Genomic DNA, 23,650 nt, shown 5'->3' on the forward strand with positions numbered 1-23,650 from the left:
CCCCGCTCCCATTCAATCAGGGCCTGTCAGACCTCCAGCAGGCTGGCATTTTTGTGAAGAATCTCTCGGCTAAAAATTGTTGTCATTCCTATTTCCTTGTTATCAGTCGGCGGCACCCCGGCGGAGCCCGGAGATTAACGCAGAATCGCCGGGCGAGCATCCATTCCCGAGGAGCCCTATCCATTACGCCGAGCTCGGTGGGTCCCTCCCGCCTCACCTCCCACATTCATCATCTTTAACGCTGACAGCCCGGCACAGGCCTTTCAAATTTATCTCGCCGCGTCCCGGGCAGGCTCTATCCGTCAAACTGCGTGAGAAGAGCGAGCGGAGCACCGTCTCCTCTCTCCTGTTTGTCGGGGAGGGAGAGGGGGGGAACAACCTGCCCGTGTGAGGGACTCGGTAAAAGATTGGTCCGAGATACACAATTAATCATGGCTCGCATCAATTTGCTTGATTTACTCCCCGGAGGGAGAAGGGGCGTAAACACGGCATGTGCAGAGGCAGTGTGGAAACATAATGTGTCTGTCTATAGGAAAAACATTAACACATCATCCCCGTTGTGGGTGATTGATGGGGGAACAGGAGAGGGACAGCCCGCAGCTGGCAGGGTGACAGAGAGCCAGGAGCTTGCCAGAGAGACGGACCCAATGGAGATGAACCTCAGGGGCCACCAGTCAGGGCAGGTGGCACCTGGCACGTCCAGCCTGCCCTGTGCTTCTCTCCCGGTGCTGTCCCCAAGGTGTCAGCCTGGTCCCAGCACCTTCCCTTGCACCGCGACCCCCTGGGTGGGAAGGGAGGTTCGAAGGGGAGCTGCCAGTTGTGCAAGGCAGGAGCTTCAGGGTATGGATGTAAGAAATGTCGCATCCTCAGGGTGATGCAGAATCCAAAGCAAAACTGCTTTTGCACATAAAAATTTCCAAGGCATATTTCATGTTTGCCAACTTGTCCATCCTAAATGTTTGGCAGTGCAGCTTGCTCTGCCTTGCCTTCCCTCAAATCCTCCTTAAATAACTCTTGCTGCCTGTCCCTGGAAGTGGGTGTGTTTCAGGATGAGATCCAAATGTGCGGAACGTGCTTGTGAAGCCCTGCGGTAGCCTTCGAGGAAGGACACGCCGTAGCAATGAAAGATGCTGTTATTATTAGATCCCAAGCACTGGGTTGTGCCATCCCTTGATGGCTCTGGTGGAGAGAAGAGGCTGACTTTTATGGAGAAAGTTACTGCTGTATTTACAATCCAAACCTCCTCGTAACCAGCCACAGGGTGGAGAAGGAAATGCGGAGAGAGTGTGTGATGATTTAATGTGTCCTTCTCGCGTGCCTTTCAGCTAAGGAGTCTCCCCCCTCCTTCAACCCTCACTCGGCTGTGCTCTGGCTCAATGATAGCACCCACATGGACAAGGGGAGCAGTAGGAGAGCTTTAACATAGGTCAAAACAAGGGAGCAGGAACCTGGGGACCTATCCCAGACCTGCATCTTCTTTGGTAAAGTCTTCATGGAAATAAATGACCTTGCTGAGCCAAGCACAAGGTTTCCCACTAGCCTTTGGAGAGGTGATGGTGTTTGGAAGGGGAGGTGGGGGCTTGTGAGACCTCACTGCCACCAGCAGGGACACCTACACCTGATATTTATAGGGAATAACCTAGCTGATAGGCGTAGCTCAGTGTGAGGGTTGTGCGAGATGAGCCCATTTCCACATATATATTTCTTAACACATCCAAGGCTGGGTTTAAAAGCTGGTCTAACAGCTTTTTCACTGCCTCCCTGTGTGGGGTTTGCTTTACCTGCACCCCAGTGTTTCCACCTGGGACGAAGGGACACTAACACAGGGAGATCCACCACCCATGGAGCACTGGACAGTGCTTTGTAAGCCAGAAATGCACGAGACAGATGTAATCTGCCTTAAATGAAACCTGTGGTGGTGCAGGCGTGATTTGAGCATCCAAACAGACTGTCCATTAGTTGCCCTCCTGTTCACAGGTGCTTGGGAGAAAAGCTACATCTTGTCCTCTGTCTGTCCATCTGGCCAACTATCAGTGTAGTGCTTCAGACTGCTCTTGTTGCTAATTCATAGAGTATGAATTAAACACTTGAGAATTAGCACTGCAGCTGGGGGTTGCTCCCATCCCCAGGAAACCCCCTGGCCCATCTCTGTGCTGTGCAGCATCACTGGCCCCCGCACACCCGGCACCCCCAGCCCTTCACCCTCCTTGGGGCAGATCCTGTCCCTCCAGCACCCAGGCTGAGCTCAGCCAGGTCCATGACCCACAATTTCGCGGTTGCTTGAGGTTTAAATTTATCAGTTTAGTTTAGTTTTGTTCTCCGCTGATTTAGTTGTGTCTTAAGAGGGTTTTTTTGTTTCATTTTATCTTGTGGAAATTACCCATAATTTTGTAGTGGCTGTTTAATATATATATATATATATATATATATATATATATATATATATACACACGTATGTATATGCTGGGTTTTACAGCCCGTTTTTATCACCTTTTTATTATCTCGGGTCAAAAGCTTTACTGGGTTGCATTCAGGGAATTATGCAAACTAAGAGAAAATACCATAGCAAAACTATAGATTTTCTCATTAAACTCTGCTTGGACATGTAGTTATTGTAGTAAAACTCTAGTAACTATTACAGGCCCTAATATAAAATTATAGTTTGACACCTCAGCGTGATTGGCCTTGCACTGCGGTTAAATTAACCCTTTCTGTCCCTTGCCTAGTCAGAATAAAGGCTTTTACTTCCCTCCAGCAAGCATTTGGAGAAGCAGTGATGCTCAAGCAAGGAAGGATCCTGCAGGTAGATAAAGTCCAGCAAGGAAGTAGGAGTTTGATGGAGTTTGCAGCCTCCTTTGTCACCCCAGAAATTGCTTTGTTCCCACTATCCAAGGATTGCGCACTTCTCCCGGCTTTGTGTGCAGTGGATTTAAGGAGCCAGAAGCATATTCAGTGACTTAATTGTCTCAGACCAGATTTTCTTCTCGATTACACTCACGTAAATCTGAAGCAATTCCATTCAAGTGGATGGTGTTAGTCCACCCTTGTAAAAAATAAAGTTGGACAAAATATCATCCATGCATTTTAGCAAATTCCCACATCTCTCCCAGTGACTCTGCAGTGGTTGAGGGAAGTTTTTGGGAACTGCTGGTGCAGTGACAGGAGCTGTGTCTAAAACAACTTGGATGGTCCAACGGAGATGGAGACTATTTCCTTCTGATTGTCTGATTAACATTTAAAGCCATGTTGATAATAACCTGGGGTAGCGTGACAGTTCAGCAACTTCATTCGAGGGAAACACTTAATCATATTTATTATGTAAACACAGCTTGCCATGCCCCCATTAAATTATTAATAGTACCATTAACATATTTACATATAAATCTTATAGCAATTGATGGAAACGACTTCAAGAACCTTGTGTTAGCTCCCTTTTTATAATGGGTTCTGTCTTGCAAATACCCATTTATTACAGAGACAAAATATTAATTTTTTGTTAAATGTTCATGTCAAAAATGTCACCTTTGCAGTTTTGCAAATTGCCATTTATGCAAAACCTACTGACTTGGTATTTTCCTGTCTTAAAAAATGGCCTGTTTAAAAATATTGCTTCAAGAGGAGCAATTAGGGAGAATCAGAGTTAAAGATATTTCAGTGATGTGGGCTTTTTTAATTTTCATTAGTGATCAAGTTGGTAAGCACAAATACTGGAGGGGGTTTTCCATCACTTCACCCGTGGAGGAACCCTAAAATGTGCCCAATCCTGCTGCCTGGGGGTTAACCTCTGAAAACATGCAGTTTGCTGGGCACCAAGCGCCCAGTGACTCCCCTCTTTCTTTCTGTATTTTCCATGAAAATAAGTGAGGTCTCCTTCACACAGAATCCCAGAGTGTCAGGGGTTGGAAGGGACCTGGAAAGCTCATCCAGTGCAATCCCCCCATGGAGCAGGAACACCCAGATGAGGTTGCACAGGAAGGTGTCCAGGCGGGTTGGAATGTCTGCAGAGAAGGAGACTCCACAACCCCCTGGGCAGCCTGGGCCAGGCTCTGTCATCCTCTCTCTTCAGAACACGAGTGGGAAACTGAGTGACATAGGTGGCACCACGGGAGGAGGAGAAAGGTAGGGAGTATGAAGGCAGGATTTACCAGATAGGATAAAGAAAACAGTATGGAGGGTAGATTAGTTGGTCTTCTCCTGTTTCTCCTCCAAATTCTGTGTATTTTCTAACCAGCCCATCCCTGTGACCTCATTAATGTTTACAGATATATAAAGGGTGAGTGTCAGGAGGATGGAGCCAGGCTCTTCTCAGTGACAAACAATGGTAGGACAAGGGGTAATGGGTTCAAACTGGAACACAAGAGGTTCCACTTAAATTTGAGAAGAAACTTGTTCCTGGTGAGGGTGGCAGAGCCTGGCCCAGGCTGCCCAGGGGGGTTGTGGAGTCTCCTTCTCTGCAGACATTCCAACCCGCCTGGACACCTTCCTGTGTAACCTCATCTGGGTGTTGCTGCTCCATGGGGGGATTGCACTGGATGAGCTTTCCAGGTCCCTTCCAATCCCTGACATTCTGTGATTAATAGTCCTAAATAGGCTGTATACTGTAATTCCTTAATACCTTCCAGATAGCAGTATCCCCAGGTAATTCAGTCTCAGAACTGCCAGTTTTCACAAGTTTATCATAAGACTCTCAGGATCTTTTTCTTTCCTCCTTAAAGCTTCAGTCTCTGCAATCAAGTGGTGATACAAGAATCTCAGTTTTCTTTTAAATAAATAGCAAAGGCATGTTTCAGTCCCTGCGGTCAGGGCAAAATGCTTGAATATATGCTGTGAACAGGGTCCTTAAAGTCTAGAGACCAGAAGGCAGAGAAGATGATGATCACAGGGTTGTGGAGTTGCAGGATCATTTAGGTTGAAACGCTGGTCATCCTACACTTAATTTCTGATGCATCTTATGGTTAAATGGCAGTTTTCATCAGAATTTTTAGTAATAAAGTTAATAAAATGTAGCTCATAGTTTTGTGTGAGCTATGTATACTATACATCTCCATATTGTGAAGGATAAATCTCTGTCGAAAGCCCGGCAGCCTCTTGCACCTTGGGCACACCCAGAGATGTGGCAGATGTCCCACACCAGCATCTCCCAGCCGAGAAGAGGGGAGGAAAACCAGTTCACTGGGAAGGAGCCGTAAGTGCCTGAACTGGGATCCACTGGGAAGCCAGCACGGGGCTCCTGTTCCAGCTCCACTTGGAATGCACGACCTCAGCAAGTCGTGTCTACCTCCCACACCTCCCTTCTTCCCACCCCAATATAGGGGTGAATGTGATACTTTCATTTCCAGAGAAGTATTTAAGAATTAGACCTTGTTATGATAATACAGAAGCTGGGGAAAGACAGAGGAGGCATTACACAGGATTTTTTTCCCTTTCTCAATTAAATTAATGTTCTCCTAACCCATTGTGCCCAGCCCTCATGTGTGCTGTTACAATTGTCTCTAAAAACTCTGTCTGATTTTTCAAGCAATTTCTCATGAAACAGGCACTTTCAGAAAAATCATAAGAAAGCAATCGTTTCAAATTGGTCATTTGGGACTCAAATTACTAATCTAATACATTTTTTATTGAGGGTTCCTGAAAGGTTCCATAAAACACAGTCTGTGAAGCTGCCCAAACTTGCCAGCCTCCCAGTTTGACAAATCGAACCCAACAATCCACTTTGCAGCTCAGGTTTAGGGCTTGCGAAGCCGCCACTGAAATAGTGGCATTTATATTTCTCCATCAATAGTGCCTATCTTGTCAGATTTTTAAATTCCCTGGGGTGTTATGCTGACTTTTTTTCCCTGTGCTGGATTTTTGCTGCAATATTGGGATATCTGGGGGGGGGTTGACCTGAAATCTGCTGCTTATCATCAGCTCTGATACTGCAGGGAGGAGCGAGCGGGAGGGACAGAAGTTGAGTCGGGCAAGGACATGGGGAGCCAGAGACTGAATTTTGTATTATTTGTACTCTATTTAGTATTTATATTATTATTTTGTCGTATTATTTATGATATTTATGTTTTTCTTGAGGCTGTGCTTAGATGGGGCCCCTATAGCAGCAAAGCACAGTCCCAGTCCCATTGAGCTTGAGGGCTGAGCAGAGAAGGGACCCAAAATACAGGGCAGGCAATGAATTTTGATCCTCTTGCTAGAAATGAGGGCTCGAAGCATGGGAAAGTGAGTGGGACCGAACAGGCAGTCTCTGGCCCAAAGTCCGTGTGTCATGTCATGGCCACAAGACCATACTCTCCTCTTTGCAGCAGTATTTTGGGAAGCAGGGATAGTGCTGACCCACTTTCCAGCGCCCACTCATGGTTACGAAGCATCAGCCTCCCCACGCACAAGGCATTAATCAAATACATGTTATTCATTATTTTGGCAGATGCTGAGCGCTGGCTGAGTGCCGCCTTGAGGTAGGACCAAAAAACCAGCGCCTTTCTGATCAGGTTTAATAAAATCCAAACTACAACTCCATGGGTTGACAGCCAGCTCCTTCCTGATGCTGGAGAGGCAGCGCCCAGCAAGGAAAATCAAGCAGTGTGAAGCCAACACTTGCCAAGAGCCCAACCAAAATTGCTTTTTCCCTTTAGTATCTGGTGGCGATTTTTCTTTTGCGAGATCTGCTGGTCAGGAGTGAAGCAGAAATGTGGTTTTGGGGAGGATTTTTCTAGCAGTGCCTACTTCTTAGTCCAGCCAGCCCTAGAGGCTGGAGGGGAGAGGGAAGGAGTGGGGCAGACTGAGAGGGAGGCATGAAAGTTTGGGAAGGGGGGGTACATCTGCCTGCAGCTCAGCACCCTCTATATGGCTCACAGAGCTGAGATGGGTCTGGTGCAGCACTGATGCTCTTGACTTGGTCCTGGTGTCCTCTGGCTGTGCGGCTCCTCGGGGCTGAGATGGCCGGCTGTGTGCTGACACGTTCCCCTCTAACGCCCCTGATGGGACCTGTTCCTGTTTATTGGGTTAGCGTTTAGTTTCCTGCTGCCGTTATGGTTTTACTATGGGGGTAACGCTCAACATGTAGTCAAAAAGTAGAGCTGGAGTAGTTTTCAAGCCAAGCACAGCCAGTTTAGATAACAACTGGGGCTGCATTGCAGGGGGGAGCCATTCTCAGCCAGGTCTGCCTGTGGTGCTCACACAGGGGTGATGGGGATGGGCTGGAGGACCTCTGGTCCGCAGCTCCCGGGGAGTTTCACGCCCTCGTGCAGGCAGGGTTGCGCAGCTTCCTGCCCATCCACGGCCCTACGAGCAGACTGGAGTTTATTATTGTGCTGTTTCTTTAAAAAAATATATATATCCATTTATTAAAATTAATAAGCCATGTGACATTTCAAAGAAAAACTCTCTTCCCATTTCAAAGAAAACTTCCAAGACAAACTCCAGACTGAAGTAGATTCAAAGGGGACAATTTGTAAACCAAAAAGAAAGGAAGGTGAAGCAAGAGCTACCCTTTAATCTTGGCTGCGGCTGCACCATCAGCATCTCCCACCGGTGCTGCCCATGCTGGGGTGATGGTGCCAGTTCATCCCAGCTCCACCAGCACCATGTCTGGCATAGCTGCACCCCTTACAGGGGATACACGTATTTTTATTCCAGATGGGGAAACCAATGTACAGGAATGAGCTCCCAGCTGTGTTTCTTTTTGCCCTGCTCAACCTTTTTTTCGGCACGTCCGAGCTGCTAGATGCCCACGTGTGTCCATCAGAGGGGCTGCATGACCCATGGGGATGCATTTCCCAATCTCAGTCCTGCCTCTTCTCTGTGCATCGGCACATTCAACTGCGCAGAGCAGGTCACCCCCGCCAAAAGCTGCAAGAGACCAGCCTGCTCTGCCTCTGTCTCCACCGGCTAGGAAAGCCACCAGCACTGGTCCCTCGCAGAGGGATGGAGAGGTGTCAGGCCACCGTTTCAGCACAAAGTCCCTGCACAGAGACGCATGGGACCCACAGCAGGTCGAGGACATCACTCCTCGCTCTGCTGAGCTGCAGGTGTAGCTCTGCCAAGCCCCAGGTCCTTCCTGCCTCCCTTCCTTGAACTCCCTCCAGCCGCTCGATGGCTCCGTGGGGCGCGTGTGCTATTTCTCCTTGTTGCTTTCATACACCCGTCCCCAGGCAGGGCCGTTCCCCCTCCCTCAGCTGTGTGCCATGGCCACCTGCCACGGGACAGCCGCCCCAGGACGGTGTCTGATGAGCTGTTTGCTTTAGCAGGAGGGAAGAGCAGCCGCGGTGCGGAGCCGCGGGCGGCCGTGACGGCACGTCTCCCGGCCCGCCGTGCGACAGACTTGGATGCCGAGAGGCGTGGAGGTGCCAAGTGCTGATCTGGCTTTAGCGCCGTTGAAGTCCGTGAAGTTTGGATTTACACCCGTGGAGGCGGGATGGGAACTTGGCCTGAGGTCTCAATGCTGTTGTAAAGCTGAAGGAGCCTTCAGACCCACCACCAGGCCTTTAATTGGGGTGGGGGATGTGGTGGAGGAGAGGAGGGGTGAGGCTTGGGGTAAGGGGAAGGCAGCCCTGGTCTTCTTGGCCTTCTGGAGAAAATGCGATGGCTGCAGCAACTGTGGCCATCATGGGAGGGGACAGTGAGGGTCTGGGCACATCAGGACTCAGAAAGAGCAAGAAACCAGGACTTTCAATCCCTTCCCCACACTCCTCCGCATCCCCTTCATGTAGCAAGGGCGCATTTCCTTGTGCATCAGCCGAGGCACCCTGGGGCATGGGGACGAGGGTGTCCCTGTACCCAGAAGCTATGCCCGCGCATGTCAGGACCATGTGTGAAATACCAGATCCCGGCAGCAGATGAATAGGCTGAAGCATCAGGATGTGTCCCCGCGGTGTGCTGAGCATCCTTCTCTGGGGAGGGGAGGCTCTCAGGGCAGATTTCACCTTGTGCGAAGGGGTCAGCGAAAGACTCGTGTGCCACTTAAATCCCACTTAAGCACTCTGCACTGGGGGGAAATTAACTCTCTCCACAGAATAAGCCATCAAGAAAAACTGATGTAAAAATCTACGCTGGGCCACAGCCGAGCCACACTTCTATTAGCAAGTAAAAAAATATTTCCCATCCTTAGAGTTAAATGAGCCAATAGTTCAATCACGGAGTGAAAAGTGGCAATAGAGACGGGGATGCTGAGTGCTCAGGTATTGGCAATCTATGCAAGGAATTACAATAAGCAGGACTCGCCTGTTTGCCGTGTTTAGGAGCAGTGTTATTCAACAACCTATTTGCAAATGCCATCTTCCAAAGTCCTTCTTTCCCCCTCGTTAAAGTTGCAGTGATAATAGGGCGATTACAGTGCAATAAGCTAAATGCAATCCATTAGTGGGCATCACGGCCGGTTTTAGATCTAAAAAAAATATATCAAAGCTGTTTAAGTTTACTTATTACGCACATTAAAGGCAGGCAGCAGGGTCTGATCACAGACAGCACCACCCCGCCCGCCTCCTATCCCTGCATCTTGTCCCCCCTCTATTCATTAGTGGTCACAGCTGTGCAGTTGGCCAATTACTTGGGAATAATAAGTACATTTTGCAGTAAATTAAATATTAATTAGACCTTGGCAGATTGTTTTGGTTTTTTCTTTTCTATTTCTTACTTCTCTCCCTCCACCTGAAAATGGCAAAAGGGATGTGACACTGTCATCACCTGTGTTGGCACGTGGGTGACAGCGGGGAGGCTCTTCTCCGGCCTTGTGCTCCATCTCCTTCACGGTGGCTTATAGCGAGGTCTTCCCTGCTCTTCCTAGAGTGTTTGGTGCTGCCGGGCCAGGATTTGTGAACCCATCCCCAGCATTGACGTTACCTCCTTCTTTACCCTTTTCTGGTTCATCAGTGGCAGACTCCAGGCAGGGTCCTCTGGCCAAGGACTCCACGGACAGAGTGACCTGGTCTGGCTTTGCCTGGTCCCATGGAAGTCACACCACCTTGAACAAGCGCAGACCCTGGGGAAAAAGCCATGCAAATGGTGTTCAGGTGAAGTCGAGACCAGATCCCCAGTGAGGATCATCTGGGAAGTGCAGTTCCTCAAGCTAAGCAAGGTGGGCTAGTTTTGATGTTGCTGACATATTAGCATATATTCAGGTTTAAAGAATGAACACAGTGGAAAGGAAAAGTGGATGAAAAGAGCAGCTAAGCTCTGTGTGGGAGGGATGAGAGCCTGATGTGGAGGGAACACCTGTCCTTGCTCTGGAGCTCCCCAGGAGCACCGCAGAGCCTGGCACGGGAGCCCCTGGGAGCCCTCGGCAGTCAGGGCAGAAGGGGAAGATGCTCTGGTTGCTGACCCATTCTGCCAGCTAATTCTGGTTGGAGCTGGTGTCCTCATCACCTGGGCTTTGCCTTCCTGGCGTGCAGCATCACCTTTGCTCCGTACAGCCACGCACAAGCCTGGAAACAAGGAGATGGGAGTCTCAGCATCTCACCCACCACCCATCCTTCCTCCCTTGCACTGATGTTGGTGTGAGAGAGGAGAGAGCCTTCTATGCTCTCTGTTCTTGCTAACCTGTTACCAAGAGTATCTAGGGCAGGAATGAGCTACGTTAGCAAAGCCAGAGTAATCTGTGCCTGTCAGCAGATCCCAAGGTAAAAGGCTCAACTTGTTTAGCTCTTGGATTTATACTTTACTAACAGCTCTGCGGGCTGCCTTGTGATGCACCATGCACCAGTTCGCCCCTGGGTGCTCTTGAGTGCAATTAAGTTGTTTTGATTTTCTTAAATGTAGTTTGACCGTATGCAGGTTAGGTTTGTATTTTATTTACAGCTTTTACTTAGGGACCAATAAAACCCCAGCTGGCTAATGTGAGATCTAAAACTTGTATCTCACTCTTTGCCTTGGATATCTTTTCTATGGTGAACTATTTATTTGCGTTTCATCTTGTACAAGCTCCTCTTTCCATGCTGAGAAGCTGAGAGCTCCAGGGGCTCTTTGAAGACTATTTGCTATAGGATAGCAACTGGAATTCTCTTTAAACATCCGCGCCTGCTTTGTCCTACAGCTGGCCCCTTGGTGTCAACACGCAGTTTTGTGCAAGTTTCCTGTGCAAAGCTAACATTTGCACGCTCCCCTGGCAATTGCGCTTCCAGATTCCTCTTGTTCAAGCATATCCCATCGTTTATTCTTGCAAGCGTGAGCAGCAGTTACTCCATGTGCCAAATTAAAGACGGCATCAAGGCCTCTTTAAAAAGGAAGATTTGGCCAGGTTATGAATTACCACTGTGCTGCTCGGGTAGGAGGAATGTGCTGCGTGACCTGGGTGGCTGATCAGAATGGTCGGTGTGTGGACTGCAAGTACTTGGCCCCCCTTATCTCTGAGCCTTCAGGTTCTCATCACACAGTTAAAATGCCACAAACTCTTCTTGGAAAAGGTTATTTGACGGCAGGATGAGGCGCACACATGCGAAATCCCAGTGCATTTCAATGTCATGCGGTCAGACATCTCCACCTATGAGCGTCCCTTGGACGCTGACCCTGGTGTGCCAGCGGAGCACGTGTGAAGGGTGAGGTGGCATCAGGCTAGCGACACAAATCACGCTAAAAATGCCAAATAGCTGCGTTTACATGCATTCGCAACCCAAGGGTCGTGCTCTTGCCATAAAAAGGAAGATGAACCCCAGCGAGATGGGAGCGATGTTCCCGAGGATGCCTCTGGGAGGGAAAGATCAAGAAGTGATGCTTGTAATGGCCTTGGCTGCTAAAACAGTCAAAATAATAATGGAGTGGGGAGGATGCTGGAGGGACCAGATGCAGCCCAGGGAGACGTGTGATGGGTGCCCGTCATGTGCCGGTGTGCCTGCCCGGTGACACGCTGCTGTGCCCATTCTCCCTGGGATGCCACAGGCCGTCAGTGTGCATATCCAAGCATCCAGCCCCCTTTTAAATCCCAGCAGAGACTTCTGTTCTGTGGGTGGAAACAGCCAGGACAAGCTCTAGGAAAACAGAGAAGGGAAAATGTTTTCTTTCACTCTCTCTGTTTTCCATTCTGCCCTTCCTTCGCCATCTCATGGCTCTCTAAATTCACGGGAGCTCTTCCTCAAGGTGAAATGAAGGCTCCAGGCTGCGTTTGGTGGTGCTGGCGGGGGGGGTGAGGGTCAGGGGGGGTTAAGCAGGGAGGGGGCAGTGCAACAAGGCGGCCTGATCTAGTGATTAAACAAAGGGATTCAGCCAACATGTGTAAAATTAAGTGATCAAGAGTTGATTACAGAGTGCATTGATTGTGTACTGATGGATTAAACAGAGTCGTGCTCGGGATGCGATTTTCCGAGCTGGGCACGGAGAGCGCAGGCAATCGACGTGTTGGCCAGAAGGACCCGCTTCTCCCAAGCCCTGGCTTTTATACATTCTCCGGATAAATCTGCAGAGAGGCCCGTGGAATTATAATCGATTATCCATTTCTCAAAGTCACTTAAGGGCCCTGAGCTACAAGCTAAAGTGCCGGTGCTGCGAAGAGGCATTGGGTATGCGCCGGCATGTGCAGGTGCTGGCGCGAGGGGAAAATGTGGCAATGACCCTGCGTGCTGCAAGCTGATGAATCTATTTTCTTGTAGGAAATAGTTTTGACAGTTCAATATCTGTGTTTTCGATATGTGCCCCACACACCCCCAAGGGAGGAGAGCAGAGGAGCCGCAAAGTGGGGGGAGGGAGTGGGTGGGAGGCAGGGAAAGACTCTACCCCATCACCCCTTCAAATTATAGGCGTATCAGTATATCACCAACTTAACAGGCTGCCCTCCAAGTCAAGGGCATGGAGCAGCGTGGCTGCCTGCGAGCAGCTGCTGTGGGGGCAGGATGGGGCTGGAGCCGCTTTCGGGGTGCCTCGCTGGGCTGAGGGGGGACCCACAGCAAGACCCCAGCCTGCTGGCAGTGGGGTGGTCCCCAGGATCTTGTTTCACTGCCACTGGTGAAGGCAGAAACCCGTTTCCAGGCTGATCTTATCTCTCAGGATACATCCAGATCCTTCACCAAGGACCCGGAGGAGCAGAAGGGTGGGGCTCAGATCCCAAAAGTGCCTGGGACATCGGACCCCAGCTCTCGTATGAGCTCCCAGCCACACAGTTACTGTGAAACTCTTACCTTCTCCAGTTCCCACTGCCTTTATTTTTTGGCAGCTAAAGAAGGTATTTTACTCCAGGTCTTTCCATCCCAAGAGCTGATGCAGAGCATGGATAATCAAGGCACACTTTGGCAATGCAGCTGTACAGCTCCTCCTCTCCACCCTCTCCCATCCAGCCAGCAGGAACCCCAGCTGGTGGGACTGGTACAGCAAGGTCAGAACCTGACCCTTGTAACAGCAAATGGCCAGAAGCTTGTCAGAGAATGTCACTCAACTGCCACACCTGGGTGCATAGCCCCAGGCATGCTGGGTGGCTGAGGAAGAGGAGGGATGGTGATGAGGCAGAGCTGCTCCCTGCACTCAGTCCAGCCGTGGCTACACACACGGTGTCAGCAGCAAGAGAGCGCAGGAGCGTTTCTGCTGTGCTATGTTCACTGAAGCCAGGGACCCCACTGATGCTTGGCAGACCCACCTGCTCACCAGGACTTGTGTGTTTTGGAGATGAGGTGGTGGGTTGGAGGAGGCTCCACTTTCCCTGCCAGGGCAGAGGATGGATGGCAGCAGAAAGGTCCAGCTCTGCGGTCCTGAGCTTGCCCAGACTTACACCAGCACACGTCAGAGAAGCGGGAGCAGAGAAGGGACCATCTGTCTCTGTCCATGGTCCCCACTATCCAGGTTTGATCCATCTCCAGTGCAGGGCAGGTCACAGCCGGGCACTGATGTGCTATCCCAGGGGAAGCTGGCACGGACAGCCTGCCAGGCCAGGGGCCACCAGGGAGGAGGATAGGGACAGGGACGGGGGCAGCGCAGCCCCTTGGCTTGCTCCCAGCATTTCTCCATTTTTCTCTTGTGAAGCCCAGGGAGGCGTTTCTGCTCCGCTTTGTGGAGCCACGTTGAGCCCAAGAGCAGCACTGTGGGGAGACGGGACTGCAGCCCGTCCCAGCGCTCCTCGTCCCCTCTCCTTTCCAGGTCCCTGTCACAGTCTCCCTTTCCAGCTCTCCTGCTGGCCCATGTCCCTCTCATCGAGGATTCATTGTCTTGTCAGCCTCTAGTTAGCCGGCATGCGTGCGAATCATAAATTACCCCACCCGGGCCTCTGCTATGCTTCAGCACAGACAAAAAAATTGCACTCCATCACCGTGTCTCCCGGCTTTTAGTGGTATTGATCAATGCTACTCCCTTCCCGCCCCCCCCGCTTTTCATTTTAACCGAGCCGGTTAAGTGCAGTATCTTATTTTGTGCTGGGACAAATGAAAAGAATATTAGCAAGGGCTGAAATATATCTCTTTTTTATCTCTCTGCTACTTTTTTATTGAATCTTTCTGAGTAGGTGGCTTTCCGCAGGATGACAGCCTCATGACAGGCTCCTCATTAGAGCCGAGACAGTAATTGTGATGCATTTCCCTGCGCGGCCTTTTCACTTCTCCCCCCCTCTCCTGCCTTTCCTCCTCTCTCCTTTTCCCCTGATTTGTAAAGTGATTGGATGTACAGACTCACTCAGTTTCTTAAATTATTGCCCAGCTCAATCCATCTTCCTCTGCCCCACGCCGGGCAGCCATGATCCCCACAGATGGAGACCTGGGGCCAGGATCGCGAGCGGTGGGGTTGGATGCTCAGAGGGGCTGCTGGGCTGCCAGCTCCCATCAGGAACGTGGTGCCGGGCCCAACGGGATGTGTGACAGCTTTTGAAAAGCCCAGGGTGCTGCTTGAACACGTATTTTTACCGAGAAACCCATCAGATCACCCCAGCTGCCGCTAGCTGCATGACAGCAGCCCTATGTCGGTTTACACCAGTTCTCAAGTACCCAGCTTGCCCAGGTAGGCAGCCACAAGAACAACTCTTTTATTTGGATAGAAATTAATATTTTAGCAAGCTTTCCCACCTCAGATCCCGCCGTAGTTTACAGCCTCAGGAGAAGCAGGTGTATTTGCTAAGCTGCTTGGCAGCTGGGCACCCAACCAGGGAGCAGTGCTGAGGATCAGGCCCTTGGTAGGGATGTGGGGGGCTGAGTTTGGCTCTTCACTTTATCCCAGTTTGGTCATGAGGTTGTAAAGGTCCTTTGGTCCATCTGTGCCTCTGTGTGTTTTATAAACCTCAGCTGTATAAAACCAGCTGTCACCCACCCCCGTGCTCCATTCTGTTGGGTTCAAGGCAGGAGTGGCCCCATGTTGTGTTCAGCACAATTTGAGTCCAGTTTTTGCTGGTGCCTCACGACAGCTTTGTGCTGTGACACAGGAGGGGAGAAGTGACTCCAAAGCCTTTTCCTACATGAAAAGCCCCTTTCCAAGACCTCTGTTACCTCACTGCTTGCATAGACCTCCAAAACGCATATGTTCCAGTGAAGGACAGGTCTGCTTGACACAGCGTGATTCCTCAGTGATCTGGATGTGCTCGCTGCGCTGTGGGGTGTTTGCAGAGTTAGGTTGTGCTATGGATGTGTTTTCGGTCAGATGTTGAACCCAGCTGGCATCTGGCTCTCCAACAGCCTGTACAGCGCAAGTGCAGGAGGGGCCAAAATCCAGGGTGCACAGCCCCAGATAAGCAAGCCGAGGTCTGCATCCCGCACAGACAGAACTGCATCCCGCATAGCCCAGGTCTGCATCTCGCACAGCCAGGCAGGAGCCCGAGGGAGGGGAAGGGCCTGCTGGAAGGAGTGGGACATGCCCCAATCTCAGGACATCACCCCATGCAGGTTTTTGGGGGCCACATACCTTTTGGCCCCAGATAAAACCAGCAAGATCCAAGGCAGTGCCCAGCAGGCAGGATGCAAATCCACTGGGAGCACCCCAGGAGATGGGAGAGCAATGAGCAATGTTATTTCTGTTCCACCACTTTATTACCAAATACTTTTTTGCCCCTGCTGTTATTCTGGGGTGCTCTGCACTGATATATGCACCATCTCTGCCTTCCTCTCCCCACTGTTGTCATCCTCCCCCAGCATCCCCTTGGCTGCCACTTACTGTCAGGCTCTGCGAGCCTCATCGGCTGCGGCGCGGGCTCTCCGGGAAAAGAGCGAGCATTTGGCTATTTCCAAGCTAATATGAGGCTTTCTTTGAATTATTGTTTTTTGAGCTGGAAGGAGCGGAGGCTTGTCACACGAGATATCTGCTATCAGTACACAAATAACAGCAAGCCCATCATTGAATGGAAAATAATCGCCGCGGAAACTGAGTTGCGAGGGAGCCGGGAGGGATTATTACAGGCGCTGGCACTGGCGATGCTGTCAAGGAGCCTGTGTCAGCACTTCCATTACCACCCACCTGGTTTCAGCGCAGCCCCCGAAGCGGCGCGCGGGGCCGCGGGGCCCCAGCATGGGGTCATTTCTATTCAGAAGAGTTTCAGATCAACTGGCTTTGATAGGGTTTAAATGATGGAGTGTTTAAGAGGGAGAGAGAGGAAATAGGAGGGTGAGATGGAAGGAGGCATCTCAGAGGAGGGGGAGTTTGGTACTCAGACAAGTGGAAAACAGTTTGAGATAGAAGAAATCAGGAGTTGGGAGAGAAGAGCTGGTCCTCCGGTGGCAAGTTTCAGATGGACACGAGGAAGGATGGCATGGAGAGAAGATGCCCCAAAACCCAGGCGGATGCCCCCAGGTCTGCCCGGCAAAGGGCTGTTCGGCAAGAATGAGCGCAGCCCCAGTGGGGAACATGTCCCCATCAGTGCTCCCTGCCCACTGCCACCGCCTGTGCCACCCACAGGAGGCACTTGGCTGTGCAGTAAGCTATCAGTGGAGCTCAGCAATTGAATTATGAACAATTTATTCTATACATTTGGCAGCTTACTGAGCTCCTGGGCAGAGCAAGCCCTCACACCTTGTAAACTTCACTCTTTCAGAGTGACTTGGGAGCATCGTTTACTCTGTGCTGTGTAGTGACAAGGCGCTGTATACGTCATGGCTGCTGGCAGGTTGGGTCCCTTTTTTCCCACTTAAATACTGTCCAAAACAGCATTTCATATTCTCCTTGTGAGGGGAAAACTTTCCCTTCCAAGTGACCCAGTCCTGACCTGCAAACACCTCGCAGTGCTGTCAGCCCCCCGTGCCAGGGCACAGAGGTGGGGTGGGAGCGGGGATGCTTCATCCCCTCACATCTGTTCAGTGCCACATTCACATCCCTGGTACCTGAGCCCAGAGCGTAGCTCCCTATAGCAACTGCTTCTTGGCAAATTAGGCCAGACTCAGGAGAATTATGTTGGATCCGTATCTGTGTAACTGAGGGCAGGATCTGGCCCCTCAATCCCCAGCAGGACCAGGTTTCAGTTTGATCCCCGCCTGGGCTGGGATCTGTTTGCAAACACCCTCCGATGGAGCCTGTGGACACATTCCTCCACGCAGGAGTGTGTCTGCGCATCGAGCCCTCTGCTTTCAGAGCAGGAAATATTCGGTTTCAACACTTGGAATTAAACATTTCCACAGAGCCCAGGAGACCATGCAAACAGCGGGAGCACAGAGGCTCTGCCTTTTCATCTCTCTGGCACTGGCGAGCAGGGGGTCGGCAGCGGTGAAAGCACGGCAGAGCTGAGGAGGGTAAACACTGGAGCTGAGCCTACCGAGTAACCAGAGAGTGAAGGGGAGAGAGAGGGGCAAAGAAAACAAAAACACAGCTGCCAAAAAAACAAAAGCCTGAAAAGAGCTATTCAGGGTCTCCCAGGAGCAGGTTTGGCGCAGGGCAGGGATGGAAGAGCAGGGAGCAGTCGCTGCTGGGGCAGGCACAGGTCCAGCCTGCTTGGAGTTTGGACCCTTTGTTTTACCCTGGGCAAATCAATACCCTCTGCTCCCTCAAGCTGGGTAAGCACATACACCCCAATGCAGTCCGGCTGCACCCTGCTGCAGTCCAGCCACACACACAATGTGCCATCCTTTGCTTTTTCATGGGTACCAGGATGCCTCTGCTCCAGAGGGGAGAGGCGGGATGTACGCAGCTCCCTGCACCTTTGCATTCACAACTAGAACCTGACGACTCGCGATGCCCGTCCTCTACTTCCCTGTGACCCAGCATCCCACACCACAGAGCTGGGTACCACTGCCCAGCGTGAGACACCACAGCGTGGGTGTGTGCGGGGCTCTGGGGCTCGCTGCGGATGCGCCCACCTCTGATTTGGGGAGACATACCCCTCCAGCAGCCTCGGTGGCACTGCAGGCATGCAGCGGGGTTTGCAGACCTGGGGAGGTTTGCGTAGGTGTCCTGCTGGCACAGGAGATGATCCTTCCTTTCTGCTTGTCATTCGTGCTTAGCCCCACTTCTGCAAAAGTGCAGTTGTCACCCCCTTGGGCCAGGAGCTGGGGTTCCTTCTGTCTCCAGCTTTGCAATCTGTACACTGGGGACTTGGCTGCATGTCTGGGTCTCTGTTCTCCTGCCCCTCTGGAAGCCCTTGCTTTGGTGTGAGCACCAACCTCCCACACTTACTGGAACAAGGGGATCTTCCCCTGCCGTCACAGGAATGTGGGGTGACAGCTGTCACATCCTTCCTTGGCATGACTTCATCATTGGTGTAGCTGCTGGGTAAGGCCACTGCTGCTCATTTCTGCTGCTGGCTTGGGATGTGGTCGGGAGTGGCCATGGAAGGCTCCTTCCCACAGCCCAAGATCCCTCTCTATTGCTCCAGCTGTTGAAATCCAAAGTCACTTCTGCTTAAGGACAAGCACCCCATGGAATAACCCTGAAGAGCATGCAGGGAGCAAGGACCTGGGCATGCAGGAGCTTAAAAAAACATCAGCTGAGTGCAACAGAGCTGGTCCCCAGGAAGGATGGCAACTGCACCTCCTGGTCCGAGGCTGCTGCGGTCCAGCATTCTCCATCACCTCCCCCTGCAAACAGACACCCCTGGCCTCCCTGGAGAGTATCACCCCAGGGATGCTCAACCTCCAGTTCACCCTCCGGTGCTGCCGAGAGCATCCCTGTCCCACCAGCCCAAGCCGTGGGTGGCAGGCAGGGGGGACTCGCGGGCTCCACAGCGGTGGCCTGTGCTGGGAGCAGGGAAGCGGCGTGGTAGGGCGGAGGGCAGCCTGTTTACCCGTCCATCTGCACACCCCACAGCAGGGATCCAGCAGGATTTCCCGTCCACTCAAAGGCTGCCTGTTTATTTTGGGAGGGAGACGCAGACAGCTCCATTGTTTTGCTGCGAAGTTGGGGTTATAAATAGCAGGTGGTCGGGGACGCTCCTGGGCTATTTTGGGCCCCCGCTACACAAAAGTGGAAAAGCTCCAAGAGGAAGGTGGAATTACTGAAATTCCGACCTTTCCCGTAAGGGTCAGTAGGAGCTGGTTGTTTGGGTTTGGGTTGGGTTCTGGGCATTATTTAAACATGAGGTAAGGAGGAGAGAGGAGGATGTTCCCAGTTGCATGAGCTGCTTGCTGTATCCTCCTCTCTGCCAGGAAAGACTGGGCAGCAGGGATGGGGAGCCGAGGTGCCTGGGGGGCTGTTGGGAGCAGCTCAAGTCCAGAGGAGAGACTGGCTGGGTTTTCCTTCTGGCTCTGCAAATGGAAGAATTCCCAGTGGATGGAGAAGCTGGGGAGACAGGAGATGCCCCATAGCACTGGCCTGCTCTGACTTGACCCTCATGCCTCAGTTTCCCCAATCTCCTATAGGGAGGCTGAAGAAAAAGGCAGGCAGTGACCTGGGGACAGCCCTGCTCATGCCAGGCACATACACTGTGTCCTGCTGGAAGGCAACGATGAGCCAAGGTGACTCTTAAACTTATTTCAGACCTTTCCTCTCATTAAATGCCTGTGCCAGGCGGTTATACAGTGAACAGCAGGGACCCAGTAAAGCCACTCACACCAGTGTTTGATACTTTGAGAAGGTCTATTCCTTTAATGGGTATTCATTTAACTGGGCTCTGCCGTCATTAGGAGTCATAAAATGGCACCTTTTGGCTCCCAATTGGAAGGCCACAGCACACGCAGCCCCCTTGTATCCAGCACTGGCTGCTTTATTGTGCATTACTGCCTCCCACTCAAATTTAACCAATTTGATCCATGTCTAATACATAAATAAATAATCCAGCAGGAGGGTTCACGTTAGATGACAACGGGCAGCTATAAAGCATGTTTCTCCCCGCCACAGCCATCTGAGCCGGGCTCCGCACGCCCTCTCATGAGCAGAGCTGCTAATACAGCTGGGAGAGGGGGGCCTGGAGACCCGTGCGCTCCTCTGTTTTATTGAAACTTCATTGTTTGCTTTAGAGTTTTATTTTATGTTAAATAGACGCTGTATATTCCTTACAGAGGGGGCAATAAAGTTTCCAGGCTGGAGGAAATTGGCTTTGGAGCAGGGAGCGAACCAGGGAGATGTGGTTGGGTAGTGGAACAGCGGGGAAGATTTGGGGTGAGGAGGGTGTGAGGCAGAGCCCCACTTCCAGGGTGGCCCCAGGGGCTCAGCCCAGCTGGGGATCGGGGGACTGCAGGCACCCCCAAATCTCGCCCAGGGGTGATGCAGTCCCAGAAGACTCGTGGTGAGGAAAATGTGGGGTCTGGAGCTGTCGGTGGTGCGGAGAGTGCGAGGGGACAGGATGGGGACAGGATGAGCGGTCCCCGGTCACCAGCAGGGTGGCTCTGCCAAGCATCCAGAGCTGCTCCCTGCCCTCCTCATCCCGGCACTGCGGTGTCTCCTCTCCTACCAACCATTGTGTGCGCATGGAGAATCTCTCTGCCCTTTGGGGAGGGCCATCCTGACCCATCTAACTTCAGGAGTGCCAAGAAGGATGAAGAAAGCTCTTAATTTACTGGTTTTAATTAATAGGAACAGGTAGTGCTGTGTCATCCGTCTGCCCTGAGTCACAGCGCCTGCACTACAAACTGGGGAAGCCAGGGTTGCACAGGGTCACTGCTCATGTGGCTGTTGCTGCTCTCCCTGTACGATGGGAGGTCCCCTGGCCAGGGCTGGGATGCTGTCGTGATAGTTGCTGACCCACTGCAGAACAGAGCAGTCCCTGCCCCAAGGAACATGGGATGGGGAGAGAAAAGGGTCTATACTAGGAGAAAATGCCCTGGTTTCAAACCTCAGCTAGGACAGGGAGCAGGGCAGAGTACAGGAGATGCTGGTGGCAGCTGATCAAAGCTAAAGCTTTCTCCCCTCTTTTCCTCCCACAGGCAAAAAGAAAGCGACTTTGTTTGACAGCCAGGCTCCAATCTGCCCCATCTGTCAGGTTCTCCTTCGCCCTGGGGAGTTGCAGGAGCACATGGAGCAGGAGCTGGAGAAGCTCACCCAGCTGAACATCAGGTAAGCAGCTCCCTGGAGTCCACCAGCATCCCCAGTTAGCCAGCCGAGGCACCTGCAGACGGCAGAGGAGATGCTGGTACCCACAGCTACCAGATATGAGAGATCTAGTACTTGTAAGCAAGGCAGAAATGTTTCCCTGGGGATCACCGTAATGGTAAAGCCAGGCAGAGATGCCACCCAGCAGGCACAGACACTCCTTTCCATGGGGACATGTGTTTGGATGAGCAACTCTCCCATTGCTCGTGTCTCATGATGGAGCAGCAACGGTGTGCACTGCCCCTCGGTTGCCTTCAGCTCCCTTCTGCTTTCCCCAGCACAGGAAAGTCACCTGTTTAAAAAAAAATTAATAATAATTGCATTTTAACTGCTAGCAGTTATTTAGGAAATGGCTGCAGCCAAGAGTTGGCAGATCCCTGCCCCTGCCTTAATAAAACTCAGCAGCCTTGGAAAAGAGCGTGTTTATTTCAATTATTAATGAATTCCCCGGTCATTAAAAGGTGAGGAAAGGAATCACGCTGCCGACTAGAAGCAAAGTTACGTCACCAGGTGGTAGGAGAGGAGGGAGAGCGCGTGTGTCGGTGTGGGTGTGTGTGCCAGGGCAAGGGGTGACCAGGGCTGTGCATAGTGCAGAGGATGCAGAATCCATCCCTGTCCAGTGTAGATCTGCTTTGCAACTGAGCAATAGCTGATGCAGATGGAGGGAGAGAGCTTTAACTAAAGAAACAGACCTCCCAGATGGGTCCCAGTGGGCTGAGATCTCCCAATTTTGGCACCTGCAGCCTCAGGCTGAGACCCACATCCCCCTCGCGTTGCAGAGGAAGATGGAGAAGGGGGGGCGAGCAGGGAACAGGCAGCCCATTTATCCCCCGCGACACCCAGTCCCCTTGCGAGTGTAATTTATGGTGTAATTTGGGCTGCATCCAACTTAATAAAGGGCCACTGCAAATTAGTGAACAGGTTTAAATGAACAGAAGCAATTAGTGCTCGGAGGAGCCCATCAAAGAAGTTGGGCCAATATCAGAGCGAAACTGAAACCGCAAGCCAGGAGCGGTGGCTGGCTGGCGCGAGGTGGTGATGGGAAGGTGGCGTTTAATGGGAAAGGAAAGGAAACCCTAAATCATAAAGTGTGACAAGGGCCATTGTGGGCCAGCTGACAAATGAAAAAGAATGGCATTATTCCTTTAAATAACAGCAGCAGTTAGAGAGGAGACAGCTCTCCCTGGCTTGCCCTCGCTTCCCTGGCCCGCTCCGCTCGGCCACGCAGACGGCGAAGAAGAATCAGAGGTCTTTATTAATTATTAAATAACGACTCCCTCCGTAGCGTGATAGATAACGTTCAATCTAGTCGATGGATTCAGGCGATGGAGGATAATCTGTAACACAGCAGCTCTGCACGGGGATGGTCTCTCCCAGCCTTGGAGGGGAGCGACACTGGGGCCAGCAGGCAGCAGCAGGCAGGGCAGGCAGCAATGGCAGGCAGCAATGGCAGGCAGCAATGGCAGGCAGCAATGGCAAGGAGCAATGGCAAGCAGCAATAGCAGGCAGCAATAGCAGGCAGCAATGGCAGGCAGCAATAGCAGGCAGCAATAGCAGGCAGCAATGGCAGGCAGCAATGGCAGGCAGCAATGGCAGGCAGGGCAGGCAGCAATAGCAGGCAGCAATGGCAGGCAGCAATAGCAGGCAGCAATGGCAAGCAGCAATGGCAGGCAGCAATGGCAGGCAGCGGGATGTGAGCGTGTTGAGCTCCTGTGCACTGCCCAGCTCCAGCGGGGTGGCTCAGTCTAGCGGGTGGCCCTTTCTCCCATTCCCCCACCTTTCCCGCCTGGAGGAGCCGGGAGCAAGAACACATCAACAAGAGGAGAGAGAAACTAATAATGATCTCAAATAACCCAATAAACATAAAAATAAAATGTAGGCCTATAAACGTGACGGGCACCGGCCGCCCTGGCCTCTCCCTGCCAATACTGACTCGTTACTGAAATGGCTGAGCAGCTGTTACTTATCAGTCTGATGGGGAGAAGCGAAGCAGGGGGCTGCTTTCCAGGGGCCTTTTTTTTTTTTTAATTTAAAGAGGATGCAGCCAATCACGGCTTGTGCTGTTAAGTTTTAATAAACCTTAATGATTTGCAACAAAAGCATAAATTTCCAGCGCTCGGGGTTAGGAAGGCAGATCCCCTCCTTCCCGCTGAGCCTGCAGCACCGGAGACTTGGTGGGCACTGCATCAGCTCCCACCGCAGCACTGGGCTCCCCGTGTGCCGGGATATCCCCCACGGCACCACAGCTGCAGGGCCACGTGGTGGGGTGAGCTGCCCAGATGCTGCCGTAGGGTCAGATCCAGAGGAGGGGAGAGGCTGG

The 23,650-nt window shown here is 51.7% G+C and overlaps 1 protein-coding gene across 3 annotated transcripts in view; it reads left to right on the forward strand.

Annotated features, from left to right (window-relative positions):
* Positions 1-23,650, forward strand: part of RNF220 (ring finger protein 220) — a gene marked incomplete at its 5' end in the record, with an annotated part of 218,969 nt that overhangs the window by 111,854 nt on the left and 83,465 nt on the right. For all 3 annotated transcript variants that reach the window (XM_080349197.1, XM_080349194.1, XM_080349195.1), the window contains one exon: positions 21,165-21,294. In XM_080349197.1, the coding sequence (XP_080205323.1) occupies positions 21,165-21,294 (130 nt within the window). The remainder of the gene's footprint in view (positions 1-21,164; positions 21,295-23,650) is intronic.

Source organism: Nesoenas mayeri (genome assembly GCF_963082525.1).
Source record: "Nesoenas mayeri genome assembly, chromosome: 8".
In the NCBI taxonomy this organism is placed as follows: domain Eukaryota; kingdom Metazoa; phylum Chordata; class Aves; order Columbiformes; family Columbidae; genus Nesoenas; species Nesoenas mayeri.